Source organism: Misgurnus anguillicaudatus, chromosome 3 (assembly GCF_027580225.2).
Source record: "Misgurnus anguillicaudatus chromosome 3, ASM2758022v2, whole genome shotgun sequence".
Lineage (NCBI taxonomy): Eukaryota > Metazoa > Chordata > Actinopteri > Cypriniformes > Cobitidae > Misgurnus > Misgurnus anguillicaudatus.
The window spans coordinates 22,791,041-22,814,087 of record NC_073339.2 but is presented as its reverse complement, the minus strand read 5'-3'; the positions used below and the strand labels follow the sequence as shown (position 1 = coordinate 22,814,087).

The 23,047-nt window shown below is 38.1% G+C and overlaps 1 protein-coding gene across 6 annotated transcripts in view; it reads left to right on the top strand.

Annotated features, from left to right (window-relative positions):
• The window catches only part of klf12a (Kruppel like factor 12a), a 209,246-nt gene that overhangs the window by 20,665 nt on the left and 165,534 nt on the right, over positions 1 to 23,047 (top strand). For 2 of the 6 annotated variants that reach the window (XM_055205169.2, XM_055205167.2), the window contains exon 2: positions 22,307 to 22,375. The exons of 2 other annotated variants lie outside the window; for them this stretch is intronic. Coding sequence is in view for 2 of the 4 variants with exons in the window: in XM_073863168.1 (XP_073719269.1) it covers positions 15,454 to 15,593 (140 nt within the window). In the remaining 2 variants the exon portion in view is untranslated. Of the gene's footprint in view, positions 1 to 15,453; positions 15,594 to 22,306; positions 22,376 to 23,047 lie in introns of those variants that run through there. 2 more of the 6 variants (XM_073863168.1, XM_073863162.1) reach the window with 1 other exon arrangement.

Here is a 23,047-nt window from a genome sequence, read left to right as displayed (position 1 = left end):
CTTAGATTTGAGGTGGAATCTTTCGCTGTAGATAAAAGTTGTATTCCCACGCAGAGTGTACAGCGGACGCTGATGTTTTTGTCACCGTTAACTGGGTTAAACTCAAAGTAATGTCGGTACTTCCAAGCATTAAACGCTGCATATAGTCTTGTTCTCTTCCGCGCTCCATGTTGTCTTCTCACGTTCAACAATACACTGACTGAGGGCGCGGCGCTCATACGTCATTGTCACTCGACTCGCGTCATGTTGTGGTTTTCCTTTTCCTCAAATAAAACAATCTTCAGTCTTAGGTTCTGATTTCAAGAGATAGACTTTTATTTTCCGGACAAAATAAGAAGCCGAGCCTGCCTGAGGAATCTCCCCAGAACCCGAGTGAAGTTCTGGGGACATTCTCAAATCAGTCTGAAGCTCTGAGCCAGGCTTGATAAATATATATGGTCTTTGTCCCTCCCCTCCATATGCTTTAACCATATGTTTCTGTTCAGGCTTGTAACTTGAAGAATCACATGACAGTCCCCAGACCAGACCAGTGTCTCCTTTCCTTGACCTATTTGACCCTTGGCTATTTGCTAATACTAAAATCCTTTGTGCCCTGAAACATGAATACACACAGCTGGGTTCCAATAGCAATCCCATGGCAAACAAACTCCTGATCCACACAACATAACACATGACCTGCATAACTTCATAGTAAACAAATTGCGTGTGATTATAATGGTAAACTCATATTCATCATATTAATGTAGATTGGGATTAAAATAAAACTTCTTCATAATCCCCGCTCTGAGGCTTAATTTAGCCTCACATTTCCTGTTTATTTTAATCCGGAGTGCAGTTTCATAATTCAGCGTTTCAATTATTAATATTTTGTGGCTAAAGAAAGCCACTATACCTTACCAATTACTAAATTATGCCACTGCACTTCGAACTATGGACAATAAGACAAACATCTTTCCGTTCTCATTTTGACTTGAATGTAAAAGTAAAAGTACTTAAGCCCTAAACAGTTTGTGCGCAATTGGTTCTACGCTTACAGTTATCGTTTTAGCTATGTAGATTATATGATAAATCATCGTAAATGTAAAGTCAACGTTAATTAATCCAAGTAAAAAATAATAAAACAAAAGTAAATTATTCATAATAAACACAAATTAAATGTTATAGATTCAATGTTCAAATTCAAAACAAGTAAATATAAATAATTGATACTGAATTGAACCATAAAAACTCAAAAATTAATTATAATAAACAAATATAAATGTAAGTTAATTCAAATAAACAAAGTAAAGAGCAATAACCAATAATAAAACTAGGTAAAGAAAGATTTCAACACAAATGAAAGTAAATTACTCCAAATAAAACAATTAAATGTAAATAACCAATAATAAACTAATTAAAGATTGCATTTTACACGCATAAATGTAATTAATTCAAATAAAACTAGTAAATGGAAATAACCCATAATATAACTAAGTAAATCATCCATAATAATTCTTGATCACAATTTAAATAATTTTTTTTTTCCATCCTTATCATAGTTGCTTGAATTCTCGTTTACTATTTGTAAATTCATTACTGTCTTGTAACGTAATTCCTGATAACATTCTTGTTGATTTCAAGTAAATTTTTCCATCATATTTTAACTTTCATTTGGTTCTCTAACCAGACACTAATGCCTCATTTACCCACTAACCTCTAATTAAAATTGATTCATTATATGTTATCATGTATTTCTAATGGCTGCATCTAGTTGTTATCCTAAGATATAAATTAATGCCTTATTTGTAAACTTAATAATCTACTTTTTGATTGTAGTACTGTACATAATTTATTTGTTCTGTATTCTTATTCTGACAAAACTTTATTAAGTTCCTTATTTAGCTTAATCCCATGCCTTAATCTAATTTGGTATCCATTTGGTTGATCAACAGAATCTACATATAATTGATGATTAATTGTTGTGTTCATCCTTTTATAAGGATTCTAAATACCCTTCTTTTGTAGTGATTTCTTGTCTCCATCATATTTAAGTACTTTTTCTCTCCCTCCTAATGAGGTCAACCATTTTCTTTTTCTACCAATCCAAAATAATTCTCCAATCGATATTATTTGATCTTCCAATACCTTCATTTTATATGTTGCTCTGATTTGATTATATTATTCTTCTAATAGCATTTCTCTTCTCACTTTTACATCTTAAGTTATACTTTTTGATGTCTTCATAATAGATCTAGAGGTTTCTTAGTTGATTAATTCAAAATTCTTGTTATAAAACATTTCCTATTTAATTTTCTTAAGTCTATAATTCCATAAGGCTTATATTTTCTTGATTGTAATCTTACTGTACCATTCAGAATTTTACTGTACCATTCTGAAATATCTATCCTTCCTTTTTTATTTTTAGTGTTATTTACTACCATTGACACAAATTTCCAAATTGTGGCCTATAAGATGTATTTTTAAACTCAGAATTTCCCAAAAGACCTAAATATTATCCAGATAAGTTGACCTTAAACTTTTTCTCGTAACCCATAAGAATTCTTGTTGAATTTATCACCCTATTTATGTGGACTTTAAATTGTTATTACCTTATTAAAAGCTGGTTTAGTTTAAAGCATAAAAAGCAACTTTGTGAGCATATTTCCTTAACTTTAAATATTCCCCATTTGTATCATTGTTATCTTTAGGATGTTTCCCATAAAATGTCCACCTTATGTTCTCTGTTCAATGTCTCTATGTTTTCAGTCTTTCTTTCAGAGTCTGTTCCTTTGAAATTATTGCAGATATTTCACTGGGCCTCGTTTAAGGCAAAAGTCCATCGCCAGGAAGTTTAATTGACTGTAGCAATGCAAATCTTCTGTAGTAATCAGCTTCATTTTTTAATTGACTGTAGCAATGCAAATCTTCTGTAGTAATCAGTTTCGTTTTTTTTCAATTCAATTTCTTTTGACAATTTCTCTTTTTCACTTTTTCCTCTCGGTGCTCAAAACTTTGCTCTCCATCCGTCGGTATACTTGAATTGCTTTTACTTTGATTTGGTTTTGATGTTTCTTCTTTCATATCATTGGCATTCTTTCTCCTTCTCTCCTTCCTACGAGCTCTGCTACATTGGCTGCTCCTCCCACTTGGACGTTTCTGGAGCTGGTCTCATCTTGTCTCCCCCAGTTAGGTGCCCTGTGGCCGTGTTTGGCCTCCTCCGACCTCTCGAACCTCAGATAAGCTAGATCATCTCGCACAAGGAGTCATGTTTCTCATCTCCTCCTCAACTCCTTTCAGCTTTTTCTGTACACAAATAACTCAATACATAGACAATTAGTTTGTTCATATAACACTTAATTCCAGATGTTTTTACAATACGCATAGGTCTATCGGCGAATATTTCATGCAGTGTTAAAGGTGTACGGTTGTTAGTTTAGGTAAAACATAAGTTCTGTTATGATTAGTATTTTCACACATTTTGTTAAGTATGGCTTTGATGATTATTCCTTTTCTATACCTTTTTATCCACCATCCTTTGTGATTATAGATGATAGTCAAATTTTTCTTCTCCCTTATCTGTCACATCAATTTTTCCCTTCTTATCTCAACTCAAAATCTTTATTCTTCTCATGAATCAAATAATTTATTTTCATTCCACTTATTTGCCCCATGTACATCTATGATAATAATATTTATGACTGAGATTTTTCACTTCTATACAATCTAAAAAGATCTCCTGACACTCTGAGACCCTTTTTAGCTTCCACATCTGTTTGCCCATGCTGGCAAAATTAGCTGTTCTCCTGTGTCCCTATAACTCAATAACAACCAATCATTTTATCAACTTTTTAGCATTAATCAACCAGACTAACCTTTCCGTATGTTAGACTAGTGGTTCATCCATTCTAAACCTGTATAATATTTTTCCTTATAATTAAATATGTAAATATAAGTATCTACTTCTTAGGCAAATCATAATTCACAGTAAAAATGTTTATCAAATGGAGAAACACTTGTAAGCAAAGTATGTAATTTTTTAGATCATCAATCTTTTCTTGTCATTAATTGGTCTTAAATCGTGACTAGATACAATTTAGTTTTATTTCCTTAAATCGTATGTTTGTTACAATAATTAGTTATTTCTTTTTTCTATTCTCACAGCTTTTTCTTCTTTACCTTTTATAGTATCCTATGGTGTTTTTTCAATTTATTTCTTTTATCTATTTTATTTTCCTTTCTGCCATAGCTGTTCTATGCCATTTATATTTGCTTTTTAGCTTAGTACCATCATTGGAGTTCTAACTTCCTCTGTAGATACCAAATTCAAACCCCCCCCCCAACTTTCATTATGCATTTCTTCCTGTCAGATTAATAGGAGTCTGATTTGATTTCAGAAAAGGTAGTCACACCTAACAGCATAAGTTCTTGATCAGCCTTTAAATTTGCCTAGCTGATTTTCACTTAAAGATTGTATGTGTCCCTACAGTTATAAAGTCCTTTGCTAAACATTGAACGGCTGTTTCACTCTTTCCCCTCTTTCACTCAAAGGCTCGTATGAAAATGAAAAAGTATAGTCCAGTTTTTCTCTTGTCTCCAAGAACAATATTGTCTTTGTGGGTCTCTCTGGACTCCACTCAGTCTTTTTTTTTTTAATTGTCATTGTGCAGTGCCCCATTCACTGCTTCATATAATCCCCTTCATGTAGGATGTGTCCACTGTTTAGTTTGAGTTCTCCTCTCTTTGCAGCTCCAACACTTTGATGTCACACAGTTTTTGCCATTGTCTTTTCATCGCCAGCTTTTGTTCACTTTCTTGAATGTCAAAGGATCGGAATGATCAGCCCACAAAGTTTTAGCTTGACCCATGCAAAATATTGCCTTTTGATTTAAAATAAAATTTATTTTGTGACCACCTTCCATCATCAGACGAAGACTCCTCTTCATTTTGTAATAATTTATCTTTATATAATTTATCTGTGTCATTCACCTTTTAATAATTTTCCTGTCCTTTTTATTTTTCTCTTTATTTCCACCTTTAATTACTTGGTCTCTACTTTTTTCTCTAATTTGTTGTTTTTTCTTTTCAAGGCTTTACTTCTGTCTTCCTGCTAGATTTTAACCTCACAATTCCCTTGAGCTATGGCTTTCCCCCTCCCTTTCTCTCTCTCTCTCTCTCTCTCTCTCTCTCTTTCTCCCTTTGAGCATTTCTTTGTCTGTTAATTATCTCCTCTTATCTTTCATTAGTTTATATTTTTATTTAGTTGTACTTCTCCTCACACAATGCCACATCAAATTTTTCCTCATTTGAACATCCAATTATTTTATTTTCTAATTCTCCACACAACAATTGTTTAATCCTTATTTTTTCATTAATATGACTGCCATAATCTTTTCTTTGCAATATAACACACCTTATATTTTATAATTATTTCTCATTTAACCCCTTCACAAACTTATTGTTTTTATTTATCCAATTTATATATTCCCCAAATTGTTACTTAGATTTCCAATGTGTCTTTAAAATAAAATTTCCTTTATAATATTTTGTAGTGTTTTGTCAAATAGAATCAAATACATCACCAACATCTGTCCTTTTTTGGACAGCAATCTTTTCCTATTGAGCACAATTTCTTTATTTTAATCAATCCTTTAAATGAATTATTTAATTTCTAGAATTAGCTGTATACTTTTTGTAATAACTAATATTTTTGGCTACAATACCTCAGAACCACAATGTCTGCAATTCTAATCTTTAATACCCAGCATTTGTAACTGTCTCTTATCCATAATCATATTCTTACTCTTATTCACATACTTTCAAACTTTATCCCCTTTTTTATAGTTTTAAACAATCTTCACTCCTGTAACACAACACCTCTCTGTGCTTCTCTACAGAGCAACAGAAGAAAGACACCCCCACTACTCACTCAGCCCCCACTCTTTCCATCTCATACATTCACACTCAGACTCCTTATATCCCAGACACATTGCATTCTCACACAAATAAAATAAAACAACTCTATCTAGACTACCTGGCCAAGTTCATCTTTCCACTTCACTTCCATCAACATGGAAAAGATTCACTTACACAATTTACCAATCCGACATGACAAATAAAACAAAAACAATATCTTTCATCAGCCCGGGCCTTCCAAAACAACAAGACAAATAACACATAGACCGTACCTGACCTGCAGGACTTTAATAACTCTTCTCTCCGAACCCCAACGTGTCTGCCCCGACACGGTAACACTCAGGTTTGCGAAACTTCTTAGGCATTTTCTCAACTTAACATTAAATCTTTATCCAAGCCACTCAACGACAAAAATAAAACTCATTCACACCATAAACCATCATTTGTCCTAGCACACATTCCTCTCGAAAATGAAACCCTTTATTCTTATCAATAATCTAGTAATCTTTAATTTCCCCTTTTTATTCTTAAATTTGGAAGAGCATTTGTGATTTGACCAGCACTTGTGATTTGACCACCCCGAGCCATCTCAGGTGAACAATACAATCTTTAAACAAGCAAAACTGCTCATCTCTGTAGGTGGCCACCTGATTGCATTGTCCATTGAGAAAGCCAGCTGTGGTCTCAGGTTCTGTGCTCCTTTTGATGTCCCATCTGGTGTCAATTGTTTTTACCAAACCTTACATTTCAAATGTATGTTTGATAACTTATAAACCAAATTGTTAACCCAACCCATTAGCATTTATTTATTTATTTATTTTTTAGGGCTCATTCTTCCCCACTCTAACACAGTAGTCATCCCCCATACACACAAAGGACAGCATTTACACCCCCCTTAACAGCCCACAGAGAGACTGCCTAAGGGAAACTTTCTCCCTGCCTGCCAGATTCACGTTCACATTTCTCTCACTACCAAACAAACTCTGCAGCTGCATAAACACTCAAAATTCAAACACATAGAGTACATATATTTTCATACATAAAACCTTGTATGCCACCTCTTGATATCACCTTATATACCCAAATCGAATGACCATTACACCTCCTACAACATGGTCGTTAACTAAAACAATAAAATATACCATTTTTACACAGTATACTGTCAATATCGATAAACACTTCCAACCACACGATATTGACCTCTATACCCTTGTATAGACTTCTGTATCATACACTTCCAATCAACAGATACAGGCAACTCTTACGCGTTCTCTTCACTTAAAATCTGTTTCAATTCACCCTGATCATCAAAGCCAAAGTAATTTAATACAGATTCATGCATGCATGCCTTAATTAGATTGTACCCTTGAAATCAAAACCCAGTTCACCTATATGGTTCTTAAATTTAGAAGAGCTTAAATTTCTCACCACCTGGAGCAAATTCTGTCAAACAACACAATTAATAAGCAAAAAAGTGCTTACCTTGTATATGGCCATACGTTGTTTGTGTTGCTCGTCAGATTCGCTCAGGTGGCGCGACTGTCCAGCTCTTTTCTATCCCGGGTTTCGGCACCAAATGTTGTGGTTTTCCTTTTCCTCAAATAAAACAATCTTCAGTCTTAGGTTCTGATTTCAAGAGATAGACTTTTATTTTCCGGACAAAATAAGAAGCCGAGCCTGCCTGAGGAATCTCCCCAGAACCCGAGTGAAGTTCTGGGGACATTCTCAAATCAGTCTGAAGCTCTGAGCCAGGCTTGATAAATATATATGGTCTTTGTCCCTCCCCTCCATATGCTTTAACCATATGTTTCTGTTCAGGCTTGTAACTTGAAGAATCACATGACAGTCCCCAGACCAGACCAGTGTCTCCTTTCCTTGACCTATTTGACCCTTGGCTATTTGCTAATACTAAAATCCTTTGTGCCCTGAAACATGAATACACACAGCTGGGTTCCAATAGCAATCCCATGGCAAACAAACTCCTGATCCACACAACATAACACATGACCTGCATAACTTCATAGTAAACAAATTGCGTGTGATTATAATGGTAAACTCATATTCATCATATTAATGTAGATTGGGATTAAAATAAAACTTCTTCAGTCACCACACGAGAGAGTCTCACGAAACAAAATCAAGATTAAAAAAAATAACGCAGTAACGCAGCCTGCTAACGGGGAAGTAACAGTAATCTAATTACTGGTTTTGCAATTGTAATCCCTTACTTTACTCGTTACTTGAAAAAAGTAATTGGATTACAGTAACGCGTTACTTCTAACGCGTTACTGCCCATCACTGCCGGAAAGTAATTAATCGTCTATGAATTGTTATTTGTCTGTGACGTTGTGAGCTTAGAGAATGTGTCTGCAAGTTTATAAAATATATCTTAAATGTGTGATATGAATAATTAGTGCTCATATATGGCTGTTTAAATATTATCCTCTATTGAATGAGTGGAGGCTTGAACCCGAAAACAAAATTCCTTACGTCATTACTTAACAACCGGATACAGTACAGACTCCTCCCCAGGTACGCTTTAATATGGAGCTTCAATGCTGAAAAAGAAGAGAATTTGCAGAAACTGAAGGATTTCTGAAAAACAATGGACAGTTTAATGGCTCTTTTTAATTTTCTCATTAGATCAAACATATCACAGAACATAAGAACAGTTCTTGATAATCTCAATAACAAAACAAAAGGTTTTAAACTAAAGAACATTGTCCTTTTGTATAAACTTTCAAAGAGGATAATTGTTGTCGGAGGAGCCTTGAATGTTTTATTTCTTCCAGTTCACAACACCTGGATCACACACAACAACAGAATTATTAGATATTTTATATGTTCATGAAAAGGTTACACAAGTTAGCATTAGCAATCTTTCCTACAGTACTAAGACACTTACCATCAAGCCATGCAAAGTGTGTCCTCTGCCTGTGAGAGACAGAGTAAACATGCGGTTACAAACTCAGTAACACAAACTAATGTGACAATAACAAAGTACTCATAATGATTTGCCACGACCACTGATCTATATAAATGACTGGATTGCGCATGACGTCACAACTGTGAAGCCACCGCGCCGCCATGTTGGTATACCCAAACGTTCTATTAAATTAATGGACGCGATCAGATTTTAATGATAAAACATCACTTTACTAGTCTTCGTTTTTATATCTGAAGTTACCCTGCACATTATTACAACACAAACGTCCTAAGCATGTACATAGTTATTTACTGAAAGTTGTACATTTTATACCCGGTTGGGTATACCAAGATGGCGGCTCGAACTCTGCGCTGGCTTCACCTCACGCTGTTACGTTAAGCGTTCTTTACGCAATCCAGTTATTTATATAGATCAGTGGCCACGACCCATAAAACACTAAAGCAGTTTAACTATGGTATTTTAAAAAACGTAGTAACCACAAATTTACCATGGCCCTACAGTTTAACCATGATTTTTGTAATGAAACTACAGTAATACAAATGCTAATCAAAACATGGCTTCATCCTAGTAAAAGTACAGAAGTATTATTTCTACTTATCTTGTCTGCGGCAAGTGTACTGCTAATAAAATCACTGCGTTGCTTAGTCTCTAACTTCTTTAAAGGACAAGTTCGGTATTTTACACTTAAAGCCCTGTTTTCAGATTGTTTATGATGAAATAGAACGGTTTTACTGAAATTTCGACATTTGCGGCTGCCCCGAGAATTTTTGGGTGTTTGTGTTTCAGCTCCTACCTTTACAATGGGTTTAATGGTGCACTGGAACAATCCTTTCTAAAATGCATTAAACCTTCGTTTACAAAGACGTGAAACTTATCGAGTGGTCAGGGGTGTTCAATGATATGCTCACACAAAAATCGCGTTAAAAGATGCTTTCCAACAGCTGTTTTAGCATTCGTTGTTAACTTGTGGACCTATTTTTCCAAACGCCCCACACCCGTACATTCTCCCGCTTAGAGCTTGAATAATAGACACTCCAGCCCAGTTGGTGGCGCTAATCCGCCGTTGCCAATTGCAAGAATAGAAACAAAGTTCCCGGCGCGGAGTAATACCGTACCTCACAGCACATCTAATACAAGTCAATGGAGTTTTAGGAAGGATTGTTCCAGTGCACCATTAAACCCATTGTAAAGGTAGGAGCTGAAACACAAACACCCAAAAATTCTCTGGGCAGCCGCATATGTCGAAATTTCAGTCAAAACCGTTCTATTTCATCATAAACAATCTGAAAACAGGGCTTTAAGTGTAAAATACCGAACTTGTCCTTTAACTTGAGTAAACGTGTTCATTTAGTTAACTAAACGCCATTTTAATAACGCCGAATTAAAAGAAAACAATAATTTACACATACCGTAGATCCAGCCGCATGTCTCTTGTCTGATTCAGCTCCACCTCAGTCTGCGTCTGCCATTCAAGCTGATGACGCAACACACGCAGGCGAGTTGTATACGCCCCCAATCCCTTGACTCCATACAATAGTTTATAATTGATAATAAAAGTTTTTAGGCATATTTAAAAACTGCAGGATACCTCACCTTAACGCTACCGTACAAGTTAAAATGGTTCAGTATGTTTATTTGATCCTTTACCCGCACACTCGTTCTCTCTCGCCCACACTCGGTCTCTTGAGGTGCACTACTGCCACCAACTGGACTGTAAACTTCAACCAGCTTCCGTTTCAACTGAAATGCTTTCACACAACATACTTAAAATGCTTTCACACAACATACTGAAATGCTTTCACACAACATACTGAAATGCTTCCACACAACATACTGAAATGCTTTCACACAACATACTGAAATGCTTTCACACAACATACTGAAATGCTTTCACACAACATACTGAAAAGCTTTCACACAACATACGGAAATACTTTCACACAACATAGATTAGATTAGATTAGATTCTTTATTGTCCCCAGAGGCAGTGGCGGAGCCAGAGGGGTGTCCAGGGTGGCACTGGACACCCTTGACAGGTCACTGGCCACCCCGTGTGCCACCCCAAATTTAATGCGCTACTTTCACTTAATCGCTATGTTTATTTTCGACGTGCGGCAGCGCAGCACATTGTTAAAAACATTATGAATATTAATCCCTGCGGTCGCGGCACAAACTCTTTATTTTTCAATCACTGCGCAAAGAGACTTGGATTACTCTGCTGATTTTGGACATACAGATATGATTTATACATCATTTAAAACGTTAAAGTGTCATTTTTTGTATGTCTATAAAAACTGAATGTTGTGCTTTTCACAAAATTAAGAAAATATACATACTGCGCGTTCTGTTATCTCTCCATCGTGATGTCTTTTCAAAAACGCGTCAGAAAAAATACTGTAACTTAACGAATACTTTTCATACCATCAGAAGATAAATGTCATGTCTACATAATGCTTGGAATCAAATGTCATGTCTACATAAGGCTTGGAATCTCTTTAAAATGATGTAAGTGAAGTCGTACATTGCTAATACTACATGATTTCACCGTATATGCTGGAAGTGTGGTAATTTTCTTGTGGACTGAATAAAGTCTAAGATTGCCAATTCTGTTTACAACAAAAACCAGCACCATGTTTTCATTCTTGACGTGATCTTTATAGGCTACTGTATGATTGTTAATTCGACTGGATTGCCACATTGAACTTGAAAGCGCGACGCGCATATGCGATAGTGCGCGTGCACAGCAAGAGCTTAAACGCCTTCATGATCGCAACTTCGCGTCTTTTTGGTTTAAACGGACAAATGCTCATATGTCAAAATAGCTGTCTTGGTGATTTTCATACTAAACATTTGGTTACTGTACGTCTTAAACGAATAAACATATAGTGCGCGTGCACAGCAAGAGCTTAAACGCCTTCATGATCGCAACTTCGCGTCTTTTTGGTTTAAACGGACAAATGCTCATATGTCAAAATAGCTGTCTTGGTGATTTTCATACTAAACATTTGGTTACTGTACGTCTTAAACGAATAAACATTTTATTGCATTCGGTCTTAGCCTAACCTGTTGAAGTCTCTCTGTCATTAAAGTTAATTAAATATCAAAAGAAAAAAGAAAACTTTTGCATCTTCTGTATCTTCGTAAATAAACATCCTTGGGTAGAGCTCTGCTATTTGAAGTAAGTTTAAGGTTTATCATGGAGTTTAGATTTCCTGATCTTTTGCTTCATTAGTTCACAAAATGAAAATAATTTTTACATCCTCATGTTGTTCTTATGTTGTTCTAAACCTGTACGAATTTCTTTTTTCTGATGAACACAAAAGAAGATATTTTGATATGGTATGCACACAGCTGTAACCATTGACTTCCATAGTAGAAATAAAAACAACATGATGGAATTCAATAAATACCATTCATTGTGTGCTTACCATCATTTATCAAAATATCTTCTTTTGTGTTTATTAAAATAAAATACAGGTTTAGAACAACATAAGGGTGAGTAAATGATGACAGAATTTTCAGTTTTGGGTGAATCCCTTTAACAGACAGTAAATCAGATGTAAGAAATACAGTAGAAAGATTTAAAATTCACCCTTATTATGTTTACATCTAATGCGATCAAAAGATTAATTTAGCTTTCTTGATACATGGTTACACGTCATTTTCTTTTATGGACTATGGACCCCCTAAAGTAGCTTTGGCCACCCCCTGGCCACCCCATTAAAAAAATTCTAGTTCCGCCACTGCCCAGAGGGATAATTGTTTTCACACAGTCAGGTTGTCCAGGACAGCATACATTACAACTTAATACACCCTTATACAGCAGATGACAAATAAACCCTTATTCCCACTTATACAACAAATAACAAATAAACCCTCTTCCCACACATGACAGATAACAAATAACCCATCCTCACACATATAGTACAGAAAACATTTGGAAAACATAGACAAGAATAAACATGACATGGGCAATAAACAGAAATATCAGTGAAATCTACATATTCTTATTTAGTGCTATGATAGCTGTAGGGACAAAACTTTTTTGAAATGGGCCTTTTTCCAGTTCAGTACTTTATATCTGCGGCCAGATGGAAGTAAAGTGAAGAATTGGTTAAGGGGGTGGTCCGGGCTGCTAACTATGACACGTGCCAGGCGTCATAGCTAGATCATTTATTTCTGACAGGCAAGGGGTGGGGAGGTTTATTATCTTGGATGCTGTGTGTGAGATTTTGAGTAGTCTGTTTTTACTGGTGACAGTAAGCAGGGTGAAGAAACAGGGGGAACAGTACATTAGCATGGGTTGGATGATGCTTTTATAGAGTAGTAAAAGGAGATGGGGGGGCACAGATAGTGCTTTCAATTTGCGGATGACATAAAGCCTTTGCTGTGCACGTTTGTGTGTGGTAATTGCATGTTCATTGAAGTTGAGTTTATTGTCTATGGTGAGTCCAAGATATTTGAAACTGTTGACCCGTTCAACTGTTTTTCCTCTGATGAGTGTGCAATTGAGTGTAGGTGGTGTTTTGGATGTGTGTATGACCATTTCCTTTGTTTTGTCAGTGTTTAATTGGAGGTAGTTGTCGGTACACCAATGTGAAAACTGTGTTATTGACTGCTGGTATGCTGTGATGGAATTGTTATCACTGAGTAGGCCTACTATGGCTGTGTCGTCCGCATATTTGTAGTATGTGGTGATAGGGGATGTACTGCTGCAGTCATTTGTGTAGAGGGTATACAGAAATGGACTGAGAACGCAGCCCTGAGGGGCTCCAGTGTTGGTAATAATGTTTGATGATATAGCTGTACCTACTTTAACTGCCTGTGGTCTGTTGCTGAGGAAATTGTATATCCAGTGAATGTATAGTGGAATGATGTCCAGGTGTTGGAGCTTCTTGATGAGCTGGTGCCCCTGGATGGTGTTGAATGCAGAGCTGAAGTCAACGAATAGGACTGCTGCAAAGTTGTTAGGTGTCTGGAGATGGTGGAGGATGGAGTGGAGGAGGCATGCCACTGCATCTTCCGTCCCCCGTTTCAGCCTGTATGCAAACTGGTGGGGGTCCAGTTGTGATCCGACGGTTTGCAGAAGAAGTTGAAGCATGATCTTTTCCATGCACTTCATTATTATGGGTGAGAGTGCAACTGGACGAAAGTGGTTGGGCTCTGACGGGCGGGGTTTTTTGGGTATTGGTACAACGATTGAGGTCTTCCAGAGGGTGGGCACAGTAGCTGTTCTGCATGATTCCCAGAAAATGGAGTAAAAAACTGGGGAGAGCTCCATGGCACAGAGCTTTAGCACCCTTGCTGGGATGCCATCCGGCCCTGGTGCCTTACCAATTTTGCACCTGGCCAGTTGCTGCTGTACATCCTCCTGAGTGAAGGGAGGGTGCTGGGGTTCTTCCAGGGGGAGCGCCTTGAGTAGCTCCTCACAGTTGGTGGTATAGTCCTGGGTGTCAAACCGGTTGAAAAAGCTGTTTAGGGAATTGGCAAAGTTCAGTGGGTCTGTTGTAAAATTGTGTTGTGTTGTTTGTTGACCGGTTAGTATTTTTACTTTCTGAAATGCTTGTTTTGTATTCATATTTCTAAACTATTCCTCTAATCTGTCTCTGTATTGCATTTTGGCTTTAATAATGTCATTTTTTGTCTGTCTGTTTAATATCTTAAGTGTTGCCCAGTCCTTTCGCTTGAATGCTTTTTGTTTCTCCTTCAGTGAGTGTTTGATGTGGGGAGTAATCCAGGGTTTGGAGTTCGGATATTTTGTGACTTTTTTCACAGGGGTGGTGGTTTCAATGCAGAATTTGATATAGTCTGTGATTAGTGACACTTTTTCATCCAAACTGCCCTGGAAAATGTCCCAGTCTGTGCATGCAAAGGAGCCCTGTAGTTGTGTCATTGCATCATCCGACCATTGAGTGGTGTTGTACGTTTTTGGCTTGATTCATTTCAGTTCCGGTTTGTATTGCGGAAGGAGGAAAATGACGTTGTGGTCCGACGAACCGAGTGGCGGGTGAGACCGTGCTCCGAAGGCGTTTGATATATTGCCGTAGCACAAATGTTATCCTTTCTTGTGGGGACATCCACGTACTGATGAAAAGACGGCAGGACATCGCTGAGTCTACAGCTGTTAAAATCGCCCAGGATAAACGCAGGAGCCTCGGGATATTCAGCTAGCATGGCGTTGGTGTTGTCAGCTACTAGCCCTGCTGCCGCGTTAGCGTTAGCACTGGGTGGAACGTAAACACAGCTGACGATCACCGTGGGAAATTCCCTGGGTAAATAAAAGGGACGTAGAGTCACCGTTAGCATCTCCACGTCTGGTGTGCATATCCTTTTGTGGATTTTGATGTTTTCACACCATCTGTTGTTGACGTAGATGCAGATCCCACCACCTCTCACTTTGCCCGACTGACGGGTCCTGTCAGCTCTTACGATGGAAAAGTTATCGAGACTGACCTCGGACTCCGGAACTTCATCGTCTAGCCAGGTTTCTGTGAGGGCGATGATGCAGGCGTCCTTATAGGCCCTCTCCACCAGGCATTTTGCGTGCAGCAACTCCGTCTTGTTCCGTAGAGAGCGGACATTCGCCAGGATGATGGAGGGGAGAGGGGGCCTGAATGGACGCCTCCGGAGTCTTGTTCGCACACCTCCCCGTCTGCCTCTACGTCTCCGTTGGATCTCTGGTGGAAGTGCAACTGGTGGTCTTTGGTTGCTGTGCGTGGAGGCCCGGAGATGTAGGAGATCTGCCCGGCTGTAGGTGAGTGATCCCGTGTCGCTGACTATTAGTGCCAGCGCCGGGATGTTGTTGGTTATCCATAAAATAATGAATATGATGGCAAGTATTTTGTGTAGATCCGGCATTGTAGACATTAGACAGACAATAGACATACTGAAATGCTTTTACACAACATACTGAAATGCTTTCACACAACATACTGAAATGCTTTCACACAACATACTGAAATGCTTTCACACAACATACTGAAATGCTTTCACACAACATACTGAAATGCTTTCACACAACATATTGAAATGCTTTTACACAACATACTGAAATGCTTTCACACAACATACTGAAATGCTTTGAAACAACATACTCAAATATTTTCACACAAAATGCTGAAATGCTTTTCAGTTGTGTGTGAGAGCGTTTCAGTTGTATTTGTGAGAGTGTTTCAGTTGTGTGTGTGGGAGTGTTATATTTTCAATTGTAGGCTATGTATGAGACCATCCCAGTTGTGTGTGTGAGAGCATTTCAGTTGTGTGTGTGAGAGCATTTCAGTTGTGTGTGAGTGTAATATTTTCAGTTGTATGTCTGAGAGCATTTCAGTTGTGTGTGTGAGAGTGTTTCAGTTGTGTGTGTGAGAGTGTTTCAGTTGTGTGTGTGAAAGCATTTCAGTTGTGTGTGTGAGTGTAATATTTTCAGTTGTATGTGTGAGAGCGTTTCAGTTGTGCTTGTAAAAGCATTTCACTTGTATGTGTGTGAGCATTTCATTATAGTATGTGAATGAATTTGGTTTCATATGTGTATGTGAGAGGAAAAGTACATGTATATGCATGGTAATTCTGAAAAATGTCCCTAGGGGCACCTTATAGTGAAGCCTCACCACCCAAGGAGAAGGATGAAGGGCAAAGATGGGCCGCCACTTCGTCCTCGACGGGGGGGGAGGTGTGCGCAGGTATCTATGGGCTTCCGCCCCATCCACTTTAGAGAAAACCTCCGACCCGCCGGCGCGAGCGCGGATGCCCTGGGGGGGGTTGCCCAAGCTTTGGTGACCTCATTGTGCAGGTCGGAGAGAAAGGGGGCACTTTTCCTCGGAGCGGCGGCACGGCAGCCCAAATCAAGGAACCACGAGTTGAGTTTGCTCCGCTGGGGTTCTTGAGGGGTGCTCCACTCGATTCCGAGTCCTCCATGGCCTTGGAAAGAATGCACAACAGCTCTTCATGAAAGAAGGGTTGGACATCTGCCTATGACGCACCATGTGGAGACTGGTCCCAATCCTCTGCCAGAACCCCAAAAGAAAAGACAGGGCAGCTCTCAGTTTAGGACGCAGGCTCTCAACTGAACTGGAGAGCGACGGGGGGAGGCGCAGCACTCCGAAGTGCGAACACCCACCATAGATGGCTGAGCCCCCACCAGTGGGAGGCTGCAGCGGGGAGCTTCCGAGGGCGACGTTAAGCTGAGTCCTAAGCACCTTCATTGGGGGAGATCCTCACAATGAGGGCACTCGGATCCAACCAACATCGTCTCTGCGTGGAGAAGCCCCAGGCATATGATGCATAGCTCGTGTGAATCGGGGGGGTCGTTAGGACCTCCGCAACGCGAGCATATTCTGGACATCCTGGACCACTAAAAGGGACGTCCGTCTAGATGCGTATTCAACAGGTGTCTAGGCGTAGGGAAAATCTTTCAGCTCGTAATGGAGAAAATACTGAAGATATTCGCTCAGGATGGCTTCTATTATAGTAAGGAGACCACGCCTCCTTTGCCGTCTTGACCGTCATTGGCCAGCGCAAGTTCTAGCTGCACTGTCATTGTGCAATAAGGCTTCAGGGGAATCGTGATTGAAGGATCCAATCCCTAGGGTCAGCTACTGACTCAATGTCGAGAAAACGTTCTTGACAGGGAATTTTTTTTTAACCCAACTGTAAAAAATTGACCCTCTTCATTTTATTTTGTTTTATTTAATTACACAAGACCAAAAAAGCTTGATAAAATGCTGCACTCTAATAATAAAATATTTGTTAATAATTACAGACTTTGGAAAGAGATGATCTTTTAATTGCTTCAAGTTGAAGCAAGCTTTATTGTTTTTATTAATGTAAAGCTGCTTTGAAACAATTAACAATTGTGAAAAGCGCTATATAAATACAATTGAATTGAATTGAATTGTCAATCTAGGTGAATATAAAATAAAAGTAAATACAAATATGATCATTTAACATTTTAAAAGCAAAATTTAAACTGAAGATTACTATGACATGAATTGCAATAACATAAAAATAGAGTAAATAAATAACAGCTAAACCATTTGTATTCAATGTTTCTAATCCCCCCATTGTTTAAAATTATGTTGCTTGTTTTGAACTAATGGTCAAAACTGATTTTTGAATAATAGAGCATACTGTTATTTTACATTTTAGACGAATCTGATTATTTATTTAGATGAAGATTAATGTGAACGTTTTTTAAAAAACACTTTTTATGTTATGTTCGCACAAACACTGTATGGACATAGATATTAATGAGCTCAGCAAGTTTGTTATTATGCTTATTATGAATTCTTGAATACTTTTGGAGGGCGCACTTGCCCGTCTGTGCCTTTCGAATCTGTCAGCGCGGATCTTGTCGATCTTAACTTTTTAACGTAAACCAGTTCCTGAACTTTATCTCTCTTAATAACTCTTTAAACATCAAGCAAGTCCTGCGTTTTATTTTCAAATTCCTGCATGTTTTTAAACCGAGATGCGCATGTGGATGGACACGCATCTTTAAAATATTAGGTTAATCATTTAGGACGGTGCACCTCTCAGAAAACGTACAAATAACGATCAGTTTAGATGTTTAATTACTAGAGTATTGGAATGCTAGACGAGGGATTAATGTAGGCTAAAAATTTTTCCTGAAAACCTCCCAATCATTTAGACAGAATGGGTCACATAAGGAACTGTGCTAACAAGACACAATAAACGCTTAAAGGTGATGTACAGTATTGTCCGCCCCTCAAGTTTGTTATTTTAAGGCTACAATACAGTGATCCATAGCACATAGGCACAAGCTGTATGGGGCTTTGAAAATGAGAAATTTATTTTCTATGCATATAGTAGAATCAAGTTATTTGTCTTTTTGATTTCTATTATTAATATCATTTTTATAGATTATTTACAGTTATTTAAGTTATAAGTATAATAAAAAGCAAAAATGCATTTAAAATGCCATTTTCATGTAATTTGACAAACGTCCGGTTTAAGGCCCACCCACTTCCGGTTCCATCCGAATACAAATACAAATACATTTGAGATTGTTACAAATACAGATACAAATACTGACTCTGCTGCACACCCCTAGCTCATAGCCAAGCATTTAATTATACCAGATGACGTACGTAGAGCAACATAAATTCAAGCGTCAACAACTTTTATCGGGTACGTGTGCGCTAAACCGGTAGCTGTGTATTGATATTGAAAAGCAACACAACTCAGTGGCACTGTGACAATCACAGTAGGTAGGCTACTGGCATAATGACAATATGATATTAATAAATACCACTTCCCATTTATAAGTTAAATGAACTTCGTTGACGACTATGCCTAGCAGGTTGGTCTTATAAAATTCTGTGGCTAGCTTGTCTTGCCATATCCAAACATCCTTCTTGGATATGAAATTGTTTAACGACAAAAGTTGCTCTTTTTTTAAATAAACTTGCATTCAAAGCTACTTAGAACACTATCTAAGGGTGCATCGAAAAGTAACTTCGCGTCTGCTGCCGTGTTGGATAAACAAAACTGCTTCGGTGTGTCGCATAGACGTCGTCATCGTCTTGCTGCCCCCCTCCCCATTCTGTGATTGGTTCCCTATTTCAGGGGAAAAATTGATCCATTGTTTCCATGCTATAGACTTGCAGCATGAATAAATTGGCGCACAAGGCAGCATGGGGAAACCCAGGCTAAAACACTGCAGCACTCTAGATAGTCTTTCAGCATGCAGTGTAGTGTAAGAAAAGAGCAGATGAAGAAAATATTACAGACAGGAAGACTGGAGAGAATATGTGTCCCAAGGTTTCGTCAGGATGTATGCGTAACAGGAAAAAACAGCCTGTGCCTTTTCACAGCTTTCAAAACACACACGTTTATATGTCAATCTCTAAAATTACTCAAGATACTCTTCTGTGAGACAGAAAAATTTTGATGGATTATATTAATTTTCCACTAAACGTGATACATGGCCACACACTCGCAGACAAAAAGACTTGACCTGCTGTGACCTATATGTCAAGAGGCAAGAAGGTCCCACATGAGGTCAGTAAATACAAACCGCTCACACTAACAGATTTAAACCAAGAGGTTCCAGGTCCCTCCTCAAATCAATAACAGATGTGTAAGTATGCGTGTTCAGCCCTATTTCCTTCTGAAGGCAAGTGGAAAATGGATAGCTTGATTTCAAGACCAAATTTGGGATCTGCAGGAGTTATGTAGTATTTATTTATTTTAAATTGTGTGTGGAGCATATAAACCTTCAGACAAAGCATTGAATGTGAACCAGAGAGTGAAGGTTGTTTCTTCCAAGGTTTTTTATACAGTTCTGTATATCAACATCAAATTTAAAATTTATTATTGTAGCTGTAATTCCAAAATCACTCTACGACTTTTGACAGTGGACCCCCCCTGGGTGTGGGTGAAATGGTTCTCTTTCACTGTCTTGGTTATATTGAATGCTTCATCTAACATCTTAGTATAAGTCTGCCAAGCAAAAAAATCACATTTACAGATTAACATCTTTTGTGAGCCAGTTCAGTGGCAGGACATATTCAAATAAATCTCTTCAGAGATAAACACGGAAAGGTCAGTTTTGAAGATTGGAATGTTTACAATAATGCCCTCAGCTATTCCTGGCATTGTTTGACTGCATGCATCTGGCCAATCAAATCATTAAAAGTTGCTGTACTTTTACTCTAGTTGATTCAAATTGTGTAAAAGCACACCTCTCCCGAGCAATTCCTTGCACGGACACGCACATACTGTACACAAATATTCGTCCTTTTGTCTCTCTCTCTCTCTCTCTCTCTCTCTCTCTCTCTCTCACACTTTTTCTTTCTTGGAGGTTTGACAATGACCTGGCGCTATCCGACAAAAGTGGTCCTGCCAAGGAAAATGAGCTCTGTTGAAATGGAAAGTCTGAAGTCACTCAGGGCTTCTTGGCAAAATACATGTATGCACAGCAGGAGAATCCAGAAGTCGTTCACTTCTTGGGGATGGATCCAAAGCTGTTTATGGATCTGCTCAGATTTTCAGCACAAATACGCATACTAGGTTATTTTTTTAAATAAAATATAAGGTCTGATCCTGATCCCAAGGCTTTGTGCACAAAAGCTCAGATATATCGGTCAGGATCCTGCCAAAAGTCTTGTTTAATATTTATGTCTAGTCATGATGGCAGGGTTCTGACAGCCTCATGTTCTATGTGGAGGCTCATGGCCTTGTGTATCGGGTCATGGGCCCCTGGTGTGTCGTCTCTTGTCCCCCTCGTTCTCCTGCTTATTAATTAGTAATTTACTCTCATCACTTGTTCCCCCCTCGTTATCTTGTTTGGTTTCCTTATTTAATTGTCATTATGTACGTTTACATGCAACCAAATAATCAGTTTGTAATCGTATTGATGGCTCAATCGTACCGAAAAGCATTCATGTTAACACCTTAATCAATACGATTGAGGACGATCGGATGCAAATTTGGATCGTATTGAAGGGGGTAGTGTACTCCAATCTGTGATCCGATCAGCGGGAGAAAAGTATGCATGTAAACGCGTGAATCATAGAATTTTCGGATGCAAAAATACATTCGCAGCACATGCGCAGAACATTTGTGCTCAAGTTCACGTATTATATTTACCTCTTATATCACATGATTCTCGTCACAGAAACACGCAATAGCAAGGCAATAGCATCACGCATTAATAAGGTAACGTTAATGGGGTCACGCGCTGTACACTCTATGCGTTTATGTATACTTTTAAAACATTAGGCTACTTAAAGTAATAATTAGTGTTGTGCCTTTTGAAAATTGTGTTTCTATTACCTATATCTGAAGACTCCTTAAGAACAACTTTCTACAACTCAGCTTTGACTTTAATCCAGAGATAAAGCATAAACTCAACCAGAGATGCTGTACGCAGCGTGGCGTTGCCAAGTCCTCTGCCTTTTTTCGAATTTAGATTTGGGCTACTGTTTAAACTGTTTTAACTAGTTGTTTTTTTCTGAGGGTTAAACATAAAAGGATTTTGTTGAATAGTCATTGGGGTGCTTTTGGGATAGTTTTGAATTTCCATTTGCAATGGTTCTCATACGCGAATCTGGGAACCCTGGCTGTGCGCTTGCGCAGACGTTCAGTTCAGATTCTATATAATGTACATGTAAACGAACATTTAAATCAGATTGCAATGTTTAGGGTGCATGTAAACTGTATCGTCGTAACCTTCAATCATATTCAATTCAGTCGAATTGACAAAATTTTATGCATGTAAACATAGCCATTGTGTCCTTAGTTCTGTGCAGGATCATTTTGAATGGTTCACGTCATGTGTTATTTGTTCCAGTCTAGTGCATCTACTCTGCCTAGCCTAGTCTAGTTTATTTGTCAAAGTTGATAGTCAAGTTCAAGTGTCTTGTCATGTTGTGTAGTTCATGTGTTTGCTCCCTCGTGGGCCTTTGTTTTTTGTCTGTTTAATAAAGTGTTTTCTTTTCACCCCAACAGCATTTGCAAAGGGTTCATCCGTCCACATTAATGACAGTATCTATTTAAGGAGGAAGAAGAAAAGAAAAGGTAGATGTTTGTACAGAAGGCATTATGGGTAGGCTTGAGACTGAATATCAGCATCATGGCAGTGGGCAGGAAGAAGCTCTTCTTACCCGTAGTCACATTTTGATTAAACTGCCCAAATAGTCCACAAAAATGCTGAGTCAGTTGTCTCTGAGGTCCTCTTAGACCGAAATATGGCAAGGACAAGGGCGCCCCTAGCAATTTTGGGCCCTATGAAAGAATATGAGGTTGGGCCCCCTACAAAACCCACAACAAAACCCAAAACATACAATCCAACCTATTCAAAATCTTTGTCTGCAATTTATTAATACAGACCTATTTTGTTGCTGTTGTTTTGACCACAATTATCAGTAATCATAGAGACCTACAATGTCTGCAGCTAAGATAATTTCTTTTTCAAATGTTAATTTTATTGAAAAATACAGTACAGTAATCAAATATTCAGAGAAAATGCAACATTCTTAAACAAAGATTAAAGATAATCATGACCCTGCCCGTGAAAACCCAGCTGAAGTATTTATTTGTTGTTTACTGCTTTCTAATAGAGAATGAGACGTGGTCTGGGAACCATTTGCTCATTTTCTCGTAGTTGAGGCGTGGTTTACGAATGCCCAGAGCTGTTTATTGGGCGCTACGAATGTCTATCAAATGCGTCTGTACGTAGCTCATAGCCAA